This window comes from Triplophysa dalaica, chromosome 3 (assembly GCF_015846415.1).
Source record: "Triplophysa dalaica isolate WHDGS20190420 chromosome 3, ASM1584641v1, whole genome shotgun sequence".
Lineage (NCBI taxonomy): Eukaryota > Metazoa > Chordata > Actinopteri > Cypriniformes > Nemacheilidae > Triplophysa > Triplophysa dalaica.
Genome location: NC_079544.1, coordinates 5,872,134 through 5,891,394, shown reverse-complemented (window position 1 = coordinate 5,891,394; position 19,261 = coordinate 5,872,134). Strand labels below are relative to the sequence as shown.

The following is a 19,261-nucleotide window of genomic DNA, read 5'->3' as shown; positions in this document are numbered from 1 at the left end:
ATGGCTGCAGAATCCAGCGCAATCCAGCGATACGGCGCTTCCCTGAAGTCGTCATGAATGAATGAGAAAGAAACTCAGATAACTGACACACTTTTCTTTCTTTTCTTTTTCACCCGCAGACATTTTTACGAGTGCGGGCAAACAGGCAAACGCGATTGAATGGTATGTATCTTGTGTCTCAGCGTGAAGAGAAGTGATGCATCATGATTGTTTATCTGTGTCATATGCTTTATCAAACGCATTCTTTATTCATTTAATATGTTTGTGCGTCACTGTTGCGCTTAATATAATAGAATCGTTCCTGTACATGATCCCCACTCTAATGCATGGAGAACAATCCGACATGCCATGAAGTCAATATTAAACTTTTATCACACTTTGTTATGGAAAGCTAATAAAAATACAGTCATATAGAAACAAAAATGTGAATTATTTATTTTATGGTCTGTGTGAATACTATACTACATATTAACGTAATGAAACAATAATGCTACTTTTAATTAAACATATCGATTTGACTTCTGATTGACATTGAAAATTCTGCATAATGAAATATATCAAAGTTGACCTATGACAAGACGTCATACACTTTGAAGACATCTAACAGACTGACTAGTTGTTTGTCTGGGACAATATCTTAGTGCTCAACTCCGGTCATTGGTTAGTGGGTGTGATGGAGATGCCACACCTTGGGGAGGGTTGGGGTGAGATGAGAGAACTCTAACCTGAGGCCAGTTGTTATTTCTGGGATTTGATATTGGATAAGGAGCTCCTCGCCTCTCAGGCTGCATCAGACACATGCTTATCATCACCACTGGTGTCTGTCATGTGACCTTGCCAGAAGCTGGACATCCATATCAGCATCTGATCCATGTTATCCGAGCGATGCGCAATTTCAACTAACATGAATTTGCCGTACGATAAAGCTGTTTAAGTCTAAAAATGGATGTTTTAATGTTTTGTTTATATGGTTGTCCTGTTTTGCACTTCCCTTGTCTGTAGCGCCTGCCCAAGCAGAGAATCACTTTAACCCCTCTTTTTGTCATGTGTCAACAGTCGATGACCTTTGCTGGTGCAGGCGCTCCGCCAAGGAAAGTTTCAAAAGCCCCCCAAACCCTGTGCCCAGAGGAGTGCCCCTAGCCCCTTGCTGCCTGCGGCATGGTAAGACCCCCAACCCCCCTACTTTATCACAGCCGCAGGCACTGTTAGGCTAAACGGGGCTCTCTATCGAAACCCTAGCCCGTATTAATGTACATCACCTCTCATCTGAGACGCTGCGATTTCAGAGCGAGGCCTGGCTAGAAAAACTCCCGCCCTGCCTAATTAATCTGCCTTTTTCTGTTCCTATTTAACGATGCCCGTCTCCCCCTTCCCTACATTACCTTCAACGTAGCCGCCGAGAAATGAGACGTTGCCCCTCCTTCTCCCTTACTTTCTCCTCCCTTAACCGGAGGTAATAGCGGAACCTCCCACCTCTGCTTCAGCCCCCCTCGGCCCCATTCGCAATCACAGCCACCTAAAAATTAATGTCCCCACACGCCATTTGCAGTTAAGAAAAAGCGACAGAGACTTACGGCACAATAGGCGCTGTTCTGCTGTGTTAAATTCTAATTATGGTCTCCGGGAGGGAGGGGGAAGCGCGAGACACCCTGAGAAATCGGAGTTGTGGCCATTCCCTGCTTGTCACTGATGTAACCAGGAGGAATTGGTCTGTGGGTGCAAAGGTCTAATGGACAGAGTTCACCTTTGAGTCTCGTCATGCCGCTGTCGTGTTTTGCGACCACCTTTTTGCCTCGGTAAAATCTAAAACTAGACCCGGCTACAAGCCTGAAGCTTGTTCTGAAAAGGAGTGGGCTGAATACGTTTTATATGGGCTTTATAGTGCACGATATTTCTGAACGGTCAATTGCTTTAACTTGGTGGCATTTTCTGTGTTGTACATGTTTTAATGAAGGTGTTGTAGCTTAAAAATGTCACGGGTGCCCGAGCTGCAGTATAGTGGTCAGCACTATAGTGTAATATGTAGTTGAATGTCTTTCTTTTTAAGATGGTGTGCCTTTCTTTTCCTTTTCTGCATAATGATGCAGTGATGCCAATAACACTGTTAACCTATTAGATGTGTAGTAAATATTGTGTTTGTATTGCTTGATTGTTTGATCTTAACGTCTGTCTTTTCTTTACCTTTGCTGCAGCCCGGATTGGGAAGATGAAGCGCCGGAAGCCTGAGGATGGACAGGTATGTCCACTGTGCAGCGCTCCGCTGACAGGGACAGAGGAGGAAATGAGTAGGCATGTGGAACAATGTCTGTTCAAGGTAGCTTCACAAACCCAGACCACTGGACCTCCAACCTCCTCTAGAAGTTTCGGCATTTCTGCCCTCACCTTTCCCTGGACATCCGCCTCAAACCAATAACATTCACACACACGCAGCTGTTCCTGAAACGTCCTCCTCGATACTGACACAGAGTCATAGATGGGTGTCCAGGGAAGAGATGATGGACATGCTCTTTCTTAAAAAGGGTTCCTCCTCCTCTTCTGATCAAATTTAGTCGGCAATTTTGGCGTCCTGAATAAACTAGTCACTTCTTAAAGGGGTTTAATGGGATCGGTGTTAAGACTGGCTCGACTTTTGTGCCGTTTAGTGGTTCAGGATGCAACTCTTGCCCTTTATTATATAGCCGGTTCCAATTAACCTGTCTTATTCAGTAGTTTTAGTGAGACTAATGCACTCTTGGTGGTTGGATTGGATGTTCTGTTGCATGTGGTCTGATAGCTACTACGATCAGACATCATTAGAAGTTAGAAACCCCTGCTATGATTTCCTCTGATGTAGTCACACTTTGTGGTTTTGTCTTTTTATATTACAGACACATTGAGGCGTGTTGGATTGTGTTTGATAAGCGTTTTTTTTTTGTCGCAGAGGGAAGGTGCTACAGAAGATGACTCGGCAGACATGGAAGGAGAGAACGGAACGCGGTTTGAAGAGTACGAGTGGTGTGGACAGAAAAGGGTCAGAGCCACCACTTTACTGGAAGGAGGATTCAGAGGTGAGCAATCTTTAAATTTGCACAATAGGTGTTTCATTATATTTGTCGTTTTTGAGGAAAATGCATACATTCATTAGGACCTTTAAGCTGTTTAATGAATGCAAAGTCGTTTTGTTCTGGATCGACCCCATGACCCAAATGTGCTAAAGTGTGTGTGTACATGTACAGTAGTTGTAGTCCAGACGGGGTGAGATCTGGCAGGCCCTGCACGGCCTTTAAGGAGTCAAAGGAAAACACATTTAGCTGTGCAATTGACCCGGCTCACCCAGTACAGAGATGTGTGTGAGAGAAATGGGCCGCTGACCCCTGGGCTTCCCCGTCGCGAGAATGCAATTATAGCTCCCAACCTAAATCTGCTCACCTGGGACCTTTTCCATCACATAGACACACTCATACTCGCTCACACTCTCCTTAAGACCCTTTTTGATGTGCTGCCACACTCATTGAACGACTTTCCAGGGAATTCTAGTCAGTTCATAAATAATTTACTTGCTCCGATTCTTTTCACACTTTGGAGAAAGTGCCAGTCATAGTTGCATTCATGTTTTTCGTCTGAACTTTTTCAGTCTTAGGTCTTGAACAGATGAGTTATTTGGATTCAGTTTGAAAGGGGTTCATTTTTCAGTTTGCACTTTCGAGGAAGCGCTGAGCGAACGCCTAGCAAAACCTACAAGTTTTTCCTCTCCCCCAACGCTGTCCATTTCATATTTAGGAACGGGAGTTATTCTCCTCCCTCAGCGCTCTTTTGTAAACTTGCGCTCTCTTAAATGGAAAGGCTGTTCGATCCCAAGGAGAAAACAGATTGCAAAGCTGTGTAGATTAAGAGGAAAAATGGAGTCGCTTCTCTAAAGCCTGGCTAGACAGACGGTGCCCAGATCAATTCTGCATGTGAACAGAGCTGTGTGTCTGTACAGAAGATCTCCAGCCCTTTATCTTCAGCGCAGACAAACCTTCCTGCAGACACCGGCGTAATGACGATAGACAGGGACCCGGCGAGTGGTGACTCTGTAACCCAGGGGCCACTTGAAAGCTCCCCCCAGGCTGCTCAGAAGGTGGATTTTGCCTTTAAAGCTCGGCTGAAGTCCACAAGCATTCAATCGGCCCTGCATTGCAGAATCCCTCCTGCCCGGAGGGAGACAGCTAAGGCTGTGGGGAGGAGGGGGCTTAAAAGGGGTCTTCAATGGGATAAGAGGGCTATCGTCTCTGAAGCACCAGCCCCTCTCTCTCTTTGAGGAGCATGAAAAAAGCAGGGAGGAAAAAGCTTTAAACTGAACAAAAAGAGCACGATAAGGAAAAAAGAGGAAGAGAGAAATCGAAGAGGATCAGTTTGTGTCGGAGGCCCGCAAGGCCTCCTGTGTCCATGGCTTAGCAGGGCCGTTGTGCTGATGAAGAGATAGAGATGGAGGAGATTCGACAGTGCAAGGAAGAACAGAGGCCCACCGCTCATCTTTGAAAGATGGCCACTTTGAGCCCCCTACCCGACAGGCGTACATGCTTAAATGCCATCCTGATTGGACGAACTTTGACCTGCGACACATGCTGCGAAAGTCTGATAAGTGTCATGGCAACTGAGTGGAAGAGAGGTCATGTTTCATATCATCTCTTAGCCGTGACATGACACACCTGTCTCATGTGACATATGTAGATTAGAACATATTTAAATCAGCTTGCAAAATGCAAGCCAACACGGAACAAATGTGTGTATGCATGTACAGATCTAACATTTAAAAGGAGTACAAGGCCACGGCCTGCTTTGAACACCAAGCAATAAGTGTCTTGTCATACATATTCTCACATCTGAATCGCGCACAAATACAGTTTCGTAGAGGTTACAGCAGTGCTTCTCAAACTGTTTTGTTGTAAAGCCTTCTTTGTGCAGAGTGCATTGCTTTGCGGCCCCCCAAATAAAGAGTTTTAATCTTATAGTACGTTTACACTATAATTTTTTTTTTTTTAAGTTTCACATACACACGACAGCGATATCAAAACTTGTCCTTGCTAACCTTTTCATGGATCTGAGAAAATAAATAAAACAATGTAATATTCATGCGGGTCCAGTGGATGGCGCTGTTAGAAACCCTACATACTTGCGCACATCCGCATACACTGTTTTGATCTAAATAAAATGTTTTTAATATACTGTGTACACGGCTTGTTTGTGTGTTTATAGTAGTGTGCATATAAATACTCTTCGCTGGTTGTAGTGGTGCTGTAAATCTTCTTTTTGCTGGCGAAATCAGTAGGTCACATGGCACAAACATGCAGCAGGAGGCCGCGTTTATTGTTTGGGGAATACTCGTGCATGCCTACGGACTTAACATTTAATATGCATATGACGTCATCGTTTTTGGAAATAAAACTGCCTTCAGAGTTAACACGGCAACGATAATGCCGTCGTTTTCAAAATCTTGATCTTTGAGACCTGTTTGAATAGTCTGCGATGGAGGTAAGATTTGCATGTCAAGTTTTATAAATCTTGCAAATAATTGTGGTGCATAAATAAGTGACTGATCCAAAAAATCGAGAGGCTTGCTAGACGCTAGAAACTACTTCCGCATTTGTCCACAACACTGTTGTCATGCGGTTTCTACATCAGTTAAGGCGGTATCAAAGGGTTATGCTGATATGACGCAATTGACAGGGGACTGCAGAGCCCTGTGTCACTGTTTAGAATAGTGATTTTCTCACGATTTAAAAGTAGTTGGAGACATTTGAGATATTGTAAGTACTCCCCGTTTTTGGATATTTTACTGCAAAATTGTTACATTTACATTTAGTAATTTGGCAGACGCTTTTATCCAAAGCGACTTACAGTGCACTTATTACAGGAACAATCCCCCTGGAGCAACATGGAGTAAAGTGTCTTGCTCAAGAACACACTGGTGGTGGATGCTGGGATCGAACCAGCAACCTTTTGATTTTCCAGTTCAGTGGTTTAACCCACTAGATCACCAACTCCTTTACAAACTGCATCTTTAAACTTAACATTTTAATTAAACTAAAAATGTATTCAGTTATGCAATGCTGAAACATCAATTCGTTTGGTTGGTGGTCTTATTTTGATGTGTTTGATTACACTAAATGTATGGTAAATGTAAAAAAAAATGCAACCAAATCGATGGCCCCCCTGGAAACATCTTAGGGCCCCCCAGTTTGAGAACCACTGGGTTAAAGTATGTGAAAGTAGTCAGTGGAGTTGTGTATTGATCCAGCGTGTGCATCGAGGAGGAGTAAGCTCATGTCCCTGAGGCTGCCGATCTGAGTGGCGATGCAACAGCGTGCATAATTTGACCGAGAGGCGGGTAGAGTGGCACTGACCTTTTCGGCACAGATTAGATTGCCTGCCAAGACCGCTTAACAGTAGCCACAGCTTTCACACTCAGACAACACTACACGGCTAGTTATGCGGCATTCAGGTGCTTGCTTGAAACTTGCGTTTGCCTGAGGAGGTGTGAGCTGCTATTTTGGTCTAGCTAGATTTCATCAGTGCACCAAAGTGGACAGTCCTCCCGTATCGGTTATGGAGGCAAGTCCCTGCTGAATCAATGGGACATGACATCCGTCCTGCCACTAGCTCCAGCGATGCATTAGCAAGGATCCATGGCCTGATCAATTGATTGAATTAACAGTGATTTTTTTTCTGGCCTGCCACATCTTTCTCTGGCCTGGCTGTCATTAGTGGTCACAACAATCCGTTTATTAGGTTTTCCCCCTTTTTTTCCTTTGGCTTTCCGCATGTCCGTAGCGCATTAATGAAACGTTTACCATCATTTGCTGATTATGGCCTATTTTTGGTTTGGCTTTACCCCCAGCTTTCATCCAGCTTTAGATGTATCTCTTTTCAGGCTAGAATGAGGTACGGGGTCGTCGGTGTTGTTTGCACTTTTGAGTCCTTGAATTCATTCTTTATTTAAAGCTTAAGTTCCATGGGCTCATAAATAAGGCCATGATGAATTAAATGGAAGTGATTGTTGGGCAGTAACATGCACAGTTTAACCCTGAGCAAATGGTTGAACTGCTAGTCTCTGATACCACCAGATCTTTCTGCATGAGCAGCTTGGATTTATGTAGCTCGGCTATTGTTCACATATGCCTCAGAGGCCACAGGGAGCAAATAAAAGTTAAAAGGTCCCTTTTATTTGATCACTAAAAACCATGGGCACATTATAAAAAAGGGGGAGCATTTGTCACACATTTTATTCCTTCTCTGACTCTACCGGATCCCTTTACAGAGAAGGTGTTGCATCCTTTCTCTCAGTCTTCCGGCTCCATCAACATCCCCTCCAGCAGAGTTCTGAGGAATGAGAGGAAGCACCGTTCCTTTCTTTCATTACCTAGCTGAGCTTCTCATCTGTGACAAACCCGTTCACCAGCAGTGCCCCTGACATCCCTCCATCAGCGCCTGAGAGTCTCAGCCCGCTCCAGCCTCAATCAGGCTCCAGTCTCTGTGGGCCTCTCCCACCCTTCAGACTGATGCCGATCCAACCTCTCCCTAACCAGAAGTGAAGGACCCAGTCAGCGGGTTCCTGGAGTTTGTCTCTCCGCTCATCACTGGATTTATAGAAATGCCACTCAGGCTATACGCACCAGTGCTTGTGGGCCAACACCCTGACAGGCACCTGACTCGACCCAGAGCTCCAGGTTCTTGGCCTGTTTGGTCTTACTGCCAGCAGGGGTCTTTATTGGTATTTCTCCAGAATGACAGAGCTGTGGTGGATTTTTGCCATTTGAATGGAAAATGGTTATTAGCTGCAGATTTGTTCTGACTTTAAATCTGTATTATTAAGTGTGATAAATTATATAAATACGCGTTCTATTCGTTCTAAATGTCAAAAAAATATTTTTATAAATAGATATTTTCCTTCTAAAATCTGCTTCTAATCTGTGCACACCAATAACCAACCCTCAATTGAATTCTTTTTTTGTTCTTTTCACATTGTTCATACACCCTTTTCACAATGACGTAGTATATATATATAATTTGTCAGCAAGATGTTGTACATCATCTAGCCGTATTTGTGGCAGCTGTGCAAGGCACTTGGGAAAACCCATTCTGAGGCGCCAGCGGACGTTGCGCTACACTGCTTTGTGGAAGAACGGAAGATGCATGACGTCATGTGGAAAAGGCCTTTTGTACGCCTAGTGTTGCGCTTTTTAACACCACTTGACTGTATTAAAAATCGCTGTAACCAACAGCCACTTGTACCTTTACTGTTATATTTAACACTCCATTCTTCACTTTTTTAGGAACAGGCTTCGCCATGTGTAGCACAAAGGAGAGCCATGACAGCGATGCAGACCTGGATGTGGATGGAGATGACACGCTGGAGTATGGCAAAGCCCAGTACACTGAAGCAGACATTATTCCTTGTTCTGGAGAAGACCAGGGAGAAGCCAAAGAACGAGAGGCACTGCGCGGAGCTGTTTTGAAGTAAGCAGGCTTCATCAAATTCTTTAAATAGTAAATAGCAACTCTATTTGTTTGTCCCTGAAACTTAATATTTCTCTCTTTTCTGTAGCGGTGGTGTGCCATCCAATAGGATAACACCTGAATTCTCCAAATGGGGCAGTGATGGTGAGTTGGACTTTATCAAAGTTTGTTTTCTTTTATTCTTTGTAGGGTAGCTTGTAAAGATAATAGGCAACTAGAAAATACTTCTGTTATGTTTTTTTCTTATTTGGAAATTTGTTTTTATAACATTTGGATTTAAAATTAACGAAATGTTGCTCTATGTTTAATAATTCTTATTATTGTTGCCATAAATCATTATAGTCACCCATTATGTTTGTCACTGGGTTTTGCAAAAGTCTAACCAATAAAAAGTATTGAAGAGTGCATGTCAACTTGAACAACACAGTATTTAAGTATTTAATCATTTTAAAAGTAAAGGTTTCAGAAGGACATCGACGATATCCAGCCTAATTTGATAATGTCCCAAAGAGCATTTAAAAAAATATGAGCTAAACACAAATATCCCAGAGTTATTACTGACAAAGAAAAGTCATGATTATCATAAGTCATAATGTTTTTGTTATGAATGCGTAAAAAAAATTGGGATTGTTGTAGAATTTATCTCATTTTCTGATTTCTCCCACGTGTCTGTGTTTTTAGAAATGCCCTCGACCAGCAATGGTGAAAGTAGCAAACAGGAGCCCAGCTCTTCCTGTTCGTCCTCCACACCTCGGACCTGTAAAAACAGCGAAATCGAAAAGTGAGTACAAACACACGGCTGCCCTCAGAGACAGAGTGTTTGCTGGTGTATTGGGGTGAGATTAGTTTGTGTAGGGACTGCAAGATCATAAATGATGCATTTAGTGTGCTCATCTCTCCCGAGCATGCTTGATCACAGGGAGTGGCTCTGAGTATTGATCCCCGGCAGCTGAGCCTTGTCTGGGCTTGGTTCACAGCACAGGCCGGGAATGCTAAATCACCCTCCACGTATTTCCATACTACAGCGTTACATACTGCAGATGACGGTACAACATGGGGAGTGTAAAAGGGAGTGTCTCGACACTGAAAGCGAAAGGAAGGGATTGTAGCGGGCAGTCTCTAGCCGCAGATAAATTTGAATAACCCGAGTGGGTGAAAGGCCGGCGCCTGTAATTCCCTCATCCCCGCATCCTCATCCATATTCTCAGACAAGTGCTTCAGCGAAACTCTCCTCCCACTTGTGCGTGTGAGGGCCCTGTCCCTCTGAATGGGTAATTGGGGTCAGAGCGCAGCTCAGGGTAGAGAGGGACTGATTGCCTGCGCACGCGATGCCACTACAACTGTCCTCTTGCTGGTTTTATCTCCCCCGGGTCAAGACGCAAGCCGCAGATGACCCATGTCCTGCTTGTGTCCTCATTTCATTTGCAGGATTGCATGTCTAAGAGAAAACTCATTTTAAAGGTGCTCACAGTTTTTCTAATTTAAAAAAGTTTGGAAGTGGATGATGTTGTTTTTTTAAAACAGCCGTTGTATCCCCAACACAGCATTAAAAATGATTGAGCAAATCTTTAGGTTTAATGCGCGAATAGTGTAAATGTCGAGAATTCTTTGCACACCACAAGTACGATTCGTGACCACTATTTTAAGTTCTCCCTGCTCTTCCCCTCTCTTTTCTCTTTCTCTCCGCACGCTCTTCTCCCGGGAGATGCTTCTAGTATAGCCCAATCAATCTTGTGCGAGTGGCCATCACTTGGTCCCATATTAAATATCAGGGCGGATAACTGGTGAATAAGCACAGCCAACCGACGCAATTGATTTTCCTCGTCGGCGCGTCACAATCGCGTTTCTCACCCATCCAGTCGAGCGCACGACTGCGTCAGATGACTTCATCTCCAGCACGGTCTTGATGTCAGTTCCAGTTCGCAATTCAAATCGTGTTTGTAAACCGTGTTTACCGAGAGGAAGCGGAAACATTTTAAAGCCGTGACTTATCGTAAAGAATTGCACGCGCGGTGTTGTTGGAAAGGTTTCACTGAGTTTGTGGAAACGAATGTTAGCGGATGATGTTATGAACGCTGTCTGAGCGTGTGTCTGTCTGAGCGTGGGTGTGCGAGTAGGAGGATGAAAATGGACAGAACACTATTCCTAAGTGGCGCTGCAGAAGCGTGACAGCTTAGATTGATTCATTGCTTTCCTCCTTAGAGACCCTCTCGCCTTCACCCCCCGCGCACGAACAGAGCGCCAGGCAGCCGTTTAGACTAGCTGTAGCGTTGTATCGGGGGGCATTAAGTGTTTTAGCCTGCCCGGGTATGAATCACCGCAGCTGTTTGATGTCATGGAGAAGCGGGAGCAATGAGCGCAGCCCACCCGCACCCGCTTTATTAGCTTAGCGCTTAGCTCCAGACGTGACACACACTCGTTTATTTAATATTGCCGGCAATATTTCTCCCAGTCTGTGCCCGTCTTGCTCGGCCCTCCGCCTGAATCTATCCATCTCTCCCCGACAGTAGAGCCCTCGCTCTCCTCCGCCGAGCACCTCTCCGCTCTCCTTCTGCTGATTTGATCAGGTATCACAAGATGTTACACGATATTGTCTTATGAAAGGGGCCAGGGAGATAAATCTCAATGATGATATCATTAATCAAATCCTGAGAGGTCACGAGAAGAGGGAGGAGGGAGTCTTTTTAACTCGTTCTTGACTGCAAAGCCGTTGTTGTAATTGCGGCGTGCCTGGCTGAAGCATCATGTTGCATCACGCTTTAACTGAAAGTGTGACGTATTGTAGTTTCATCTACTTGAGCTTCGTGTGCCGTGTTCAAAGATTTTGGATTTTCATTCAGATGGGTGAAGCACACATACTGCAATGCTGCATTGTTTTATTTTCAATTTCCTGAAGTGAGGGGTCTTATTTTGAGCATGCTTTAAAGAGGCCACATAAGGAGCTGAATCATTTCATTACAGCTCGAGTCTGAAAACAATTCCAAGCCCGAAACATGTGCATTTCAATCTGCAATGAAAATGAGACTTGTCTTCTTTAGTTTCAGTGATTCATTGTGGTGTCTTTGGGGGTTTTGGAGTAAGGGCGAGCATTTTCCTGTATCGCAAGAAATAGTATAAAAATCATATGCATGTGTGTTTTTGCACAACAGATGTGTCTGATTAATTTTTCTTATGGGTAATGATCTTTTGTTACAGGGGTCATCTCTGTCCCTATTTTTTTGGTCATGAGGACTCCAAATTTCATGCTTATTTGAAACGCTGTTGCAGATTTTTTTTACATTTTTCATTTTCATTTTTTTATTTTTTGAATAAAAACGGCTGAAGCCGTAATAGAGCCGTGTCAGCGTGAAACAGGTTCAAGCCTCATCCACTTCCTGTTTAAAGGGGTCAAATGGCGTGAATGCGTGTTTTTCTGTGTCTTTGGTGTGTTATAAATTGCCCATGCGTGTATTAGACACGTAAAATTGCTAAAATTTATGTCGGAACAAAAGATGCATTCAATCTAAAAGCTAATGCCTGACTGACCTGCCTGAAACGCCTCGTGTAAACACAAATGTATAAGCAAGTAAGGTGGGTGTACCTGTCAGTACAATTGCTTTAAAACCTGATGTTCCAAATATGGTAAGAGGCGTTACATTTCCGTCACACTTTTGCAGTATTCGACCAATCACTACACACTGGTTAACTAGCCAATGATAGCACACCTCGCTTTTAAGAGAGATGAGCTTTGTAAAAAATCTGCTCGTTTCAGGGAGGCGGGGCAAAGAGCAGATACAAACATACATGGTATGTGGAAAATAAAGCATTTTTGAACCTTAAATTGTGTATGCACATTGTATTACATCTTAATCAAACGATAAAATTTGTTGAAGCCCATTCATATGACCCCTTTTAATGCTAGCATGCCTTATGCGCACAATTGTTTGCCGTAAAAGAGTGCCGCGCTTGAAAGGTCTGTCCTTTGTGGAGTTTAAATCCAAGTTAGACTTTAATATAAGAGTGTACCATTATAGACCACAGATGTAGGTAAATGGCATGATGTATTTGGATGGAAATTCTCAATGTGGTTTCTGATAGAAATGACATTATTTCTTCCTAGATTATGTCACAGCACTTCATAATATTTATGTCTTAAAATCTCTGTGCCACCTCAGATAGCCATCCTTGTCCAGTTTTAACATCTGCTTGAGATGTCTCGGACCATCTCTGTATGTCTGTTCAAATATAAAAAGAATAAAACCCCCATGGAATTACATGACTTTCAGAATGTGGTTTTCTATAAATCGCCACACAATGAATATTTATACTGGAGCTGGTTGGGATTTAGTTGGGAAAAGTTGTATTCTTTGCCGGGGCTGATGACGGCATGCAGGCAAGTGAACCACAGCGATTTATGAAGCTGTTAAAGCAAAACAGCAGGCATGGAGCACAGTACAGCTTCTCTGCTTTTGGCTTTATTAGCATTCACGCTAATCAAGACTAAATGCTTTTTTACAAGACGACCACTAATAAGACGAGATTTAAAAAGTTTATAGTCCTGGTGCTGATTGCGGGACGTGGAGAATGGGCTGACCGGACTGCTCGATCTCCTTGGTCAAGGTTGTCCTCTCATGGAGACTTGGGTGAGATTTAGGAAAGCCTTAAAGAAGTCTTGCCAGTGCTGTTCGTTTGAGAACAATCAATCTTTCTCATAATTTAAATGTTTAGTAGCGTCTCCTTTATTTGACACGTCTTTCCCATCACTGAATTAGCTTGACTGTTTGTGTATCGTTCAGTTTAGTACATATCAAGCAGGCTCATTAAACAAGACGTGTTAAATACTACTGTGAGCTTCAGTTCTTAAGGAACCTTATGATTCTTCAGTTCACTGTCATTGCTCTTCCTTTTATGTTGGCCTTATAGGCGAGATTGACTCCATAAATGGCGCTTCCTGTGTTTTAATGGCCCATCCTTGATTTACATCCCAATACTACCTGATTTCCGAGAGGCCCGTGTCCTGTGTGTGTGGCGAGCCTGTACTCATCGGCGAGTCACGCAGGCATGTAATAAATGAAGCTATTGGAAAAGGCAGAGGAACGGCAGGCACTAATCGGGGGGATTGTGCCTAGGAGAACGCTGGCGCAACGTTAAATCAATACTGTAGATCAGTGCTCCATCTGGCTGGAAAATGAGCGGATCACCATAAACATCTCGCCATCGCCTCATCGCACAATCAATGGTGGCCATATTGATTTAGTTATTGCGAGTTCATATGCTGTGAACAGTGTTAAATATACATTCACCAGCTGAGAGGCATTTATCTGAGGAGAGGTGGGATGTTGGAGATTTTGGAGGTGCATGATGATTATTAATGACAGGTGCTAAATGAGATATACAAACTTCTGCTTTTCCAAAATGGAGGTAAAAAGTTGTTCTTAGCGTTGTGCGTAGTAGATTTTGTTCGTATTTTTCTGATCAACCAATTTCGTTGTTTCCCTTGCAGGATCACAGAGGACTCCACAGCGACCACGTTGGAAGCGCTAAAGGCCCGCATCCGAGAGCTGGAGAAGCAGATCCTCAGAGGAGACCGATACAAGTGTCTCATATGCATGGTGAGAACTCTTGGCTCGCCAATATCATGCGTGTATGTGTGGGTGTGTTTGGTCTGTGCGCTTGTAACCCATCCTTAATAAGATGCCATGGTAATATAACACCCACCGTCATGCATCCAGCTGGCTGTGTGATGCTGTGTGATGGTTTCCCTCCAATTTAAACCAAACGGTCTGAAAAATGGACCCCGCTGCGAGGTTCTTCCGCACCCCATGAGTTCCTCGAGGATTTGATATTAACGCCACGCTAAATTTAAGCTTAAATTCTTGAAGTGTTTCTGCCAGTCTTCCCACCTTGTTTCAGCCTGGAGATCGACTGGCATTTAAAATGGAGCATTTAAGTTTCAGGAAAACCAAACGGTTACTGTAGCACCTTTCCTGCGGATTGATTAGTGTAGACTTTGTAGGGAACACATCTTACTGCCTTGAATCAAAAAGAGGCTTGTAAATGTTTTGATGATTTAATGGAAGCAAATCAAGGCATTTATTCTCTAAGCTCCCCTGAGCCTTGAAGTGTGCAGTCTGCAGAGTTAAGCATTTCCCAGTGGTGGTCTACTGCCACCTGCTGTTCATCTGAAGTATAGCAGGGCTGTGTGTAAAAACGAATTCCTAAGAATCACCTATAACATTTTTTGCTACCATCACATGCCTACCATCATTCTCCAAACATGCAATGCACATGCAATATACGGCCAAGCTTCACCCATCTATCCAGGCCAAAAGCTTCTGTCCATAGCTGCATCCATCCATCCGTCTGATGTGTGTGTCTGTGCCCGCCGTGGCGGCCGCGTTCTTGTTCTCAGTGCCGCTCTTGAATATTCCTGCAGCGGAAGCCGACCCAAACAGGGGCTGACGGCAAGAATCAGGTGGCCGAGAGGCACGGGAGCGCAGAGGCTCTGCAGCTCGGCGTGTACTGTTTGTACAGAAGCTACGTAACGGGCTGCAGCACTGCCGCTGCGGCCAGCAGTGGGATTAAGAGGCTGCTGCCGCTCCGGAGGGTAAGGCTCTCTGTGCTCCCTCTGGCCTGACCCCTGCACTGCCCCACATGCACCCTCACTGTGCCCCACCTGCTTCCCCCCCCCTTGTGACCGCGCGCTATGCTGTCTGGTGATGTCTTGTGTTTGCGTGTATGTGGTGTAGGATGTAAATGATGTTTATTTGATCTGTTTAAACTGTTCATTTATCTTTGGGGATTTTTGTTTCAGGACTCGTATACGATGCCTCTCACCTCTATCCAGTGTTGGCACGTTCACTGTGAAGAATGCTGGCTTAGGACCCTGGTAAGAACCACACGCACCTGCTCACAAAACACATAAATCACATCACAGGGACATTGCCTTAACATAATGGGATATCGCAGGGCTTATTTTTAGGATATGGGTTTGATCCCAGGGAGCCCATGCTGTTAAAATATAGACCTTCGAATGCACTGTATTACATTATAAACAAAAGCATTCAATAAAAAGAACAGTTATAGCTCTGAAGTGCTGACACTTAAGGTATATATTAAATTTCTATTCTGTGCACACCGCAGAGTGCCCAAACCTCCTCGTCGGGTGAGTCATTCGGCGCCCGGGTCGGCGTATAATGCGCATAATGGAGTAGTTTATTTTGATAATGCTTTGGTATTCGGCCACAGAGTAGGTTGAAGAGTTCATCTCTACCTCCTTTCAAGACCTGCAAGATTCCGCACGTCGCTCTTCATCCCGTAATCCCTCGCATGTTCGGCTAACCATCAGAATTAGGATTGCCTCTACATGTGTGTCTTTAATAGCCACACGTGAGCTTTCCCTCTTGTCTCTAAGCCGCTTCAGCCAGTCTTCCTCTGGGAGCCCACTCACATTAGCCACTAACACGTTGTGTCACCACACACGGAAACAATTAATAAGGAAATGTTTCCCAGCCTTTTTCCAATATGCTATATATTAAATCAGCTCTTTGCCTCTCAGCTTATCATGGGCCGTCTGCTTATAGCCGACGTGAGGGAGATCAGAGATTTGTGTGTGTGTGTGCCAGCCCGTGCCGCCACGGCAGCTTGTTACAAATGCAGGCATTAAAATTGTTGCCTGAAGACAGCAATAAAAGTAGCACGGCGGGGCTCCTTGCGTCTTGATCAAAGTAAATGCGTGTAATTTGGTTAGCGTCAGCCTTGTTTTATGAAGCTAATGGAGCGCAGCAGCTCGCCGCTGATGTGAGGAGCCCATGTTTAGTCCACGACCTGCCCGCGCTCATTAAAACCGCGTAAACTCGGGCGTCCCAGAACAAAGGGATCTCGAGACCCCTTTGTGTCTGAGGAGTCTCGGTTAAGGGGGATCATGCAGGAATGGTGGTCTGCTTCAGGTTGAACAGCAGACAACAGTTTTTGTATGTTTTTTTATGTACCTGACTTCGTTTTACCGGTTTAGTCAGCCACATCAAAATGAACCGCTGTCGGATTATGATGTCAGCTCTGACAAACGCGCATTCACCATCGAGGCATGATGAGCGAATGGAAGGCCTTGTTGCACAAGCCAAATAGAGTGTTGCTGGATCTCTTGTAGTAGGAGCGGGTTCTGGTGTTCTGTGATGTAGATATTAACAGGGTCATATGGAGCCACAAATCCTCTGGTTCCAGACTATTGGTTGACATCAGTCAACAATCCAAACAGTGACTTTGCTATACATTTGAACCACCCCCTATCCAAAGTTACCAGTTCATATATGTGCATTAGTGGTGTAAATGTGCGTGACGTCTTAGAAGGTAACTTCAGGACATAATCATCAACATAGTAGTAAATTCTTCACTTTACTGCTTCTGTCTGTAATTGAAGTCTGTAGTCAGGTCTGTTTCTCCATGTGTTTTGACATGCCTTGTGTTTTGGAATATACTGCAGTTAACCTGTACAGACTGTGCTGTGTCTGTCAAGTGCGCCTTTGTGGTGTTTTATACAGCAGTCTATAGTTGCTGACTTTAACACCGGGATCCTGTTGTGATTCCGTCAGTGTGTGGCGTAGACAGTAGACCACACAGCTCACCTTCCTCCTCCTCTTCTTCTACATCTCCCTGCTGTTCTTTAAGCTTTTATGATGCTGGCTTTATTGGGCACTGGCTGAACTTCAGAGTGGTAGTGGAAAAGACTTTTCCAACAGGGTGGGCCGCCTAGCGCAGAAAAACAAATGTTCAGATACCACAGTCAACTGTATTTGTATTCTACAACTTTGACAAACTTCATCTCATCATTCCCTTTTGTTTCTCTCCCAACAGGGAAACAAGAAACTTTGCCCACAATGCAACACCATCACGTCACCAGGGGACCTCAGGCGTGTGTATTTGTGAAGAGAGTCTGGATTATTCTTCGCTTTTGTTTTTCGAATTTCCATTTCCATTTGTTCTAGCGTATTTTGGTTTCCTTCCGAGGGGGTGAAGAATTGTCCAGCCTCGTAAACATTAGAGGCATAAACTTGGATTGACTTTAAAGGGGACTAACTTCACAAGCATAGGACTATGAGGACTGTATATAGCTCTCCTCTTTAAATGCCTGTGTTTAAAGCCCCCACTTCCCCTCAGGGGCAAGTGTTCTGTTGTGTTGATCCATCCTTTCCAAAGTCAACTGTGTTCCTTGGTGTTGTCGATGAGGAAGCCCTTCTGTGCAAATGAAGGAAAGAAAACTGCTCATTCTGTCCCTCCACCCACACCACTGCTGCTCTACATCGCCCCCTTTTTCTCCCTGTGTGTGATGACTGCTTTACCAAGACCGCCCCAACTGGAACCGAAGACATTAGATCCCCCGGTGTCAGTCCGATAGACCACCCTTTGGTCTTTTTTCTGCATTGTGTTCTCTTTTCACCCCGAATCATTACTTCTTTTGTGGTGTTCTAGTGATGTCAACCAAATTCAATGAAGCAGTGCAAGCACATGTATAATAGTCTCTGTATGTTTACAGTGTTGTGAGTAAATGACATAGAGAACAAAAACACACTTGTATACACATGAACACACACACACACATACACTGACATAAACACAGAAGTATATATTGATTAAAAAGTCCAGTTTTAGTTGGGGGTGGTTGGGGTCGAAAGGGGCGGGGTATGTTACAATCTTGTCGAGTAAAAAAAAGAAAACCCTCTGTATTTTTAAACAGATGTTGTTGTCTTGAAGTTGAAGTTGTATTTCATTGTACAGGAAGAAATTTAAGTAATAATAATAATAATAATAAACTACTCAAACTAGGACTTAAAAGATATAGGTGTACATTTTTCATTGAAATATACAGTGAAAACTGTAGATTCAACCCTCAAGGAAGGAAGTGTCTTTGGTTTTCTTTGCTTTCTTTTTCCTGACACATGGGGGGTAGATTTAAATGGGCGTTTAATCACCCTCATTTGTAAACTGGACCACTTTTTATACCCTAACAGTAATATCGCTACAGCCCAGCTTGCAGAAGGCTTTCGCCCTGATACAAAAGATTGAATTTATTGCTCATTCATTCCAGGAGCTTATCAGTTTCTTTCAGCTAAAAAGGACTTTTATAGAAATGCCAAACAGTTCGGGTGGTCTCATTGACAAGTGATGATCAGATTTCCTCTCTAGGATAATCGTGATGATTTTCATTTTTCATCTAAGAATGAATTAACCGAAGAAGTCAAGAATCTCATTTCCCTGGCTGACAGCTCCCGTTTCCCCCGGGATGAGACCATGTGCTTAATATTTGTACATCTGTGTATTCTGTGATTTCTGTATTGATGTAAGCGCAAAAAAGGAAGACATGAAAGGTCATTGCTGATCACAACACCACAATAAACAGTCAAATGTTGCTTTTGTTATAAATTATTTCGCTGTTTTTCAAATCCTCATCCTCACAGGCTGGGTGATAAGATCAGGAAGAGATTTACTTTAATATTACGTTTTTGACAAACAAAAAACAAATGAACCTTTATCCTCAAGTTTGACACAATGTTGGAGATGTGTTGCTCCTCTAAACAGGTTTTTCTGTAACTTGTAAAATACAGCTAGTTAATAAGAGTTGACTCTTTGTATCCTTTCTTTGCTGAACACTACGTTCCTGCCCCAAAGATGAAAAATTGCACAAGATGATTGTGTGATATGATTTGTGTCCTTGTATTTTCTTGAAAATGGTACGTGTCTTTTCCGTTTGTAAGCTACATTTGACTTCAATTAAATGACTGTAAATTTAAAATGGTCACCATGTTGC

General features: G+C 43.7%; 1 protein-coding gene across 12 annotated transcripts in view; it reads left to right on the top strand.

The window, feature by feature from the left end:
• The window catches only part of rnf220a (ring finger protein 220a), a 123,792-nt gene extending 104,716 nt beyond the window's left edge, over positions 1 to 19,076 (top strand). For 3 of the 12 annotated variants that reach the window (XM_056743542.1, XM_056743543.1, XM_056743551.1), the window contains 11 exons: positions 120 to 162; positions 1,057 to 1,161; positions 2,193 to 2,314; positions 2,921 to 3,047; positions 8,295 to 8,478; positions 8,567 to 8,622; positions 9,160 to 9,259; positions 13,961 to 14,069; positions 14,894 to 15,064; positions 15,272 to 15,346; positions 17,311 to 19,076. In XM_056743542.1, coding sequence (XP_056599520.1) covers positions 120 to 162; positions 1,057 to 1,161; positions 2,193 to 2,314; positions 2,921 to 3,047; positions 8,295 to 8,478; positions 8,567 to 8,622; positions 9,160 to 9,259; positions 13,961 to 14,069; positions 14,894 to 15,064; positions 15,272 to 15,346; positions 17,311 to 17,382 — 1,164 coding nt within the window. In that variant the 3' untranslated portion in view covers positions 17,383 to 19,076. The remainder of the gene's footprint in view (positions 1 to 119; positions 163 to 1,056; positions 1,162 to 2,192; positions 2,315 to 2,920; positions 3,048 to 8,294; positions 8,479 to 8,566; positions 8,623 to 9,159; positions 9,260 to 13,960; positions 14,070 to 14,893; positions 15,065 to 15,271; positions 15,347 to 17,310) is intronic. The other 9 variants (XM_056743548.1, XM_056743553.1, XM_056743546.1 and 6 more) reach the window with 6 other exon arrangements.
• Positions 19,077 to 19,261: the final 185 nt, after the last annotated feature.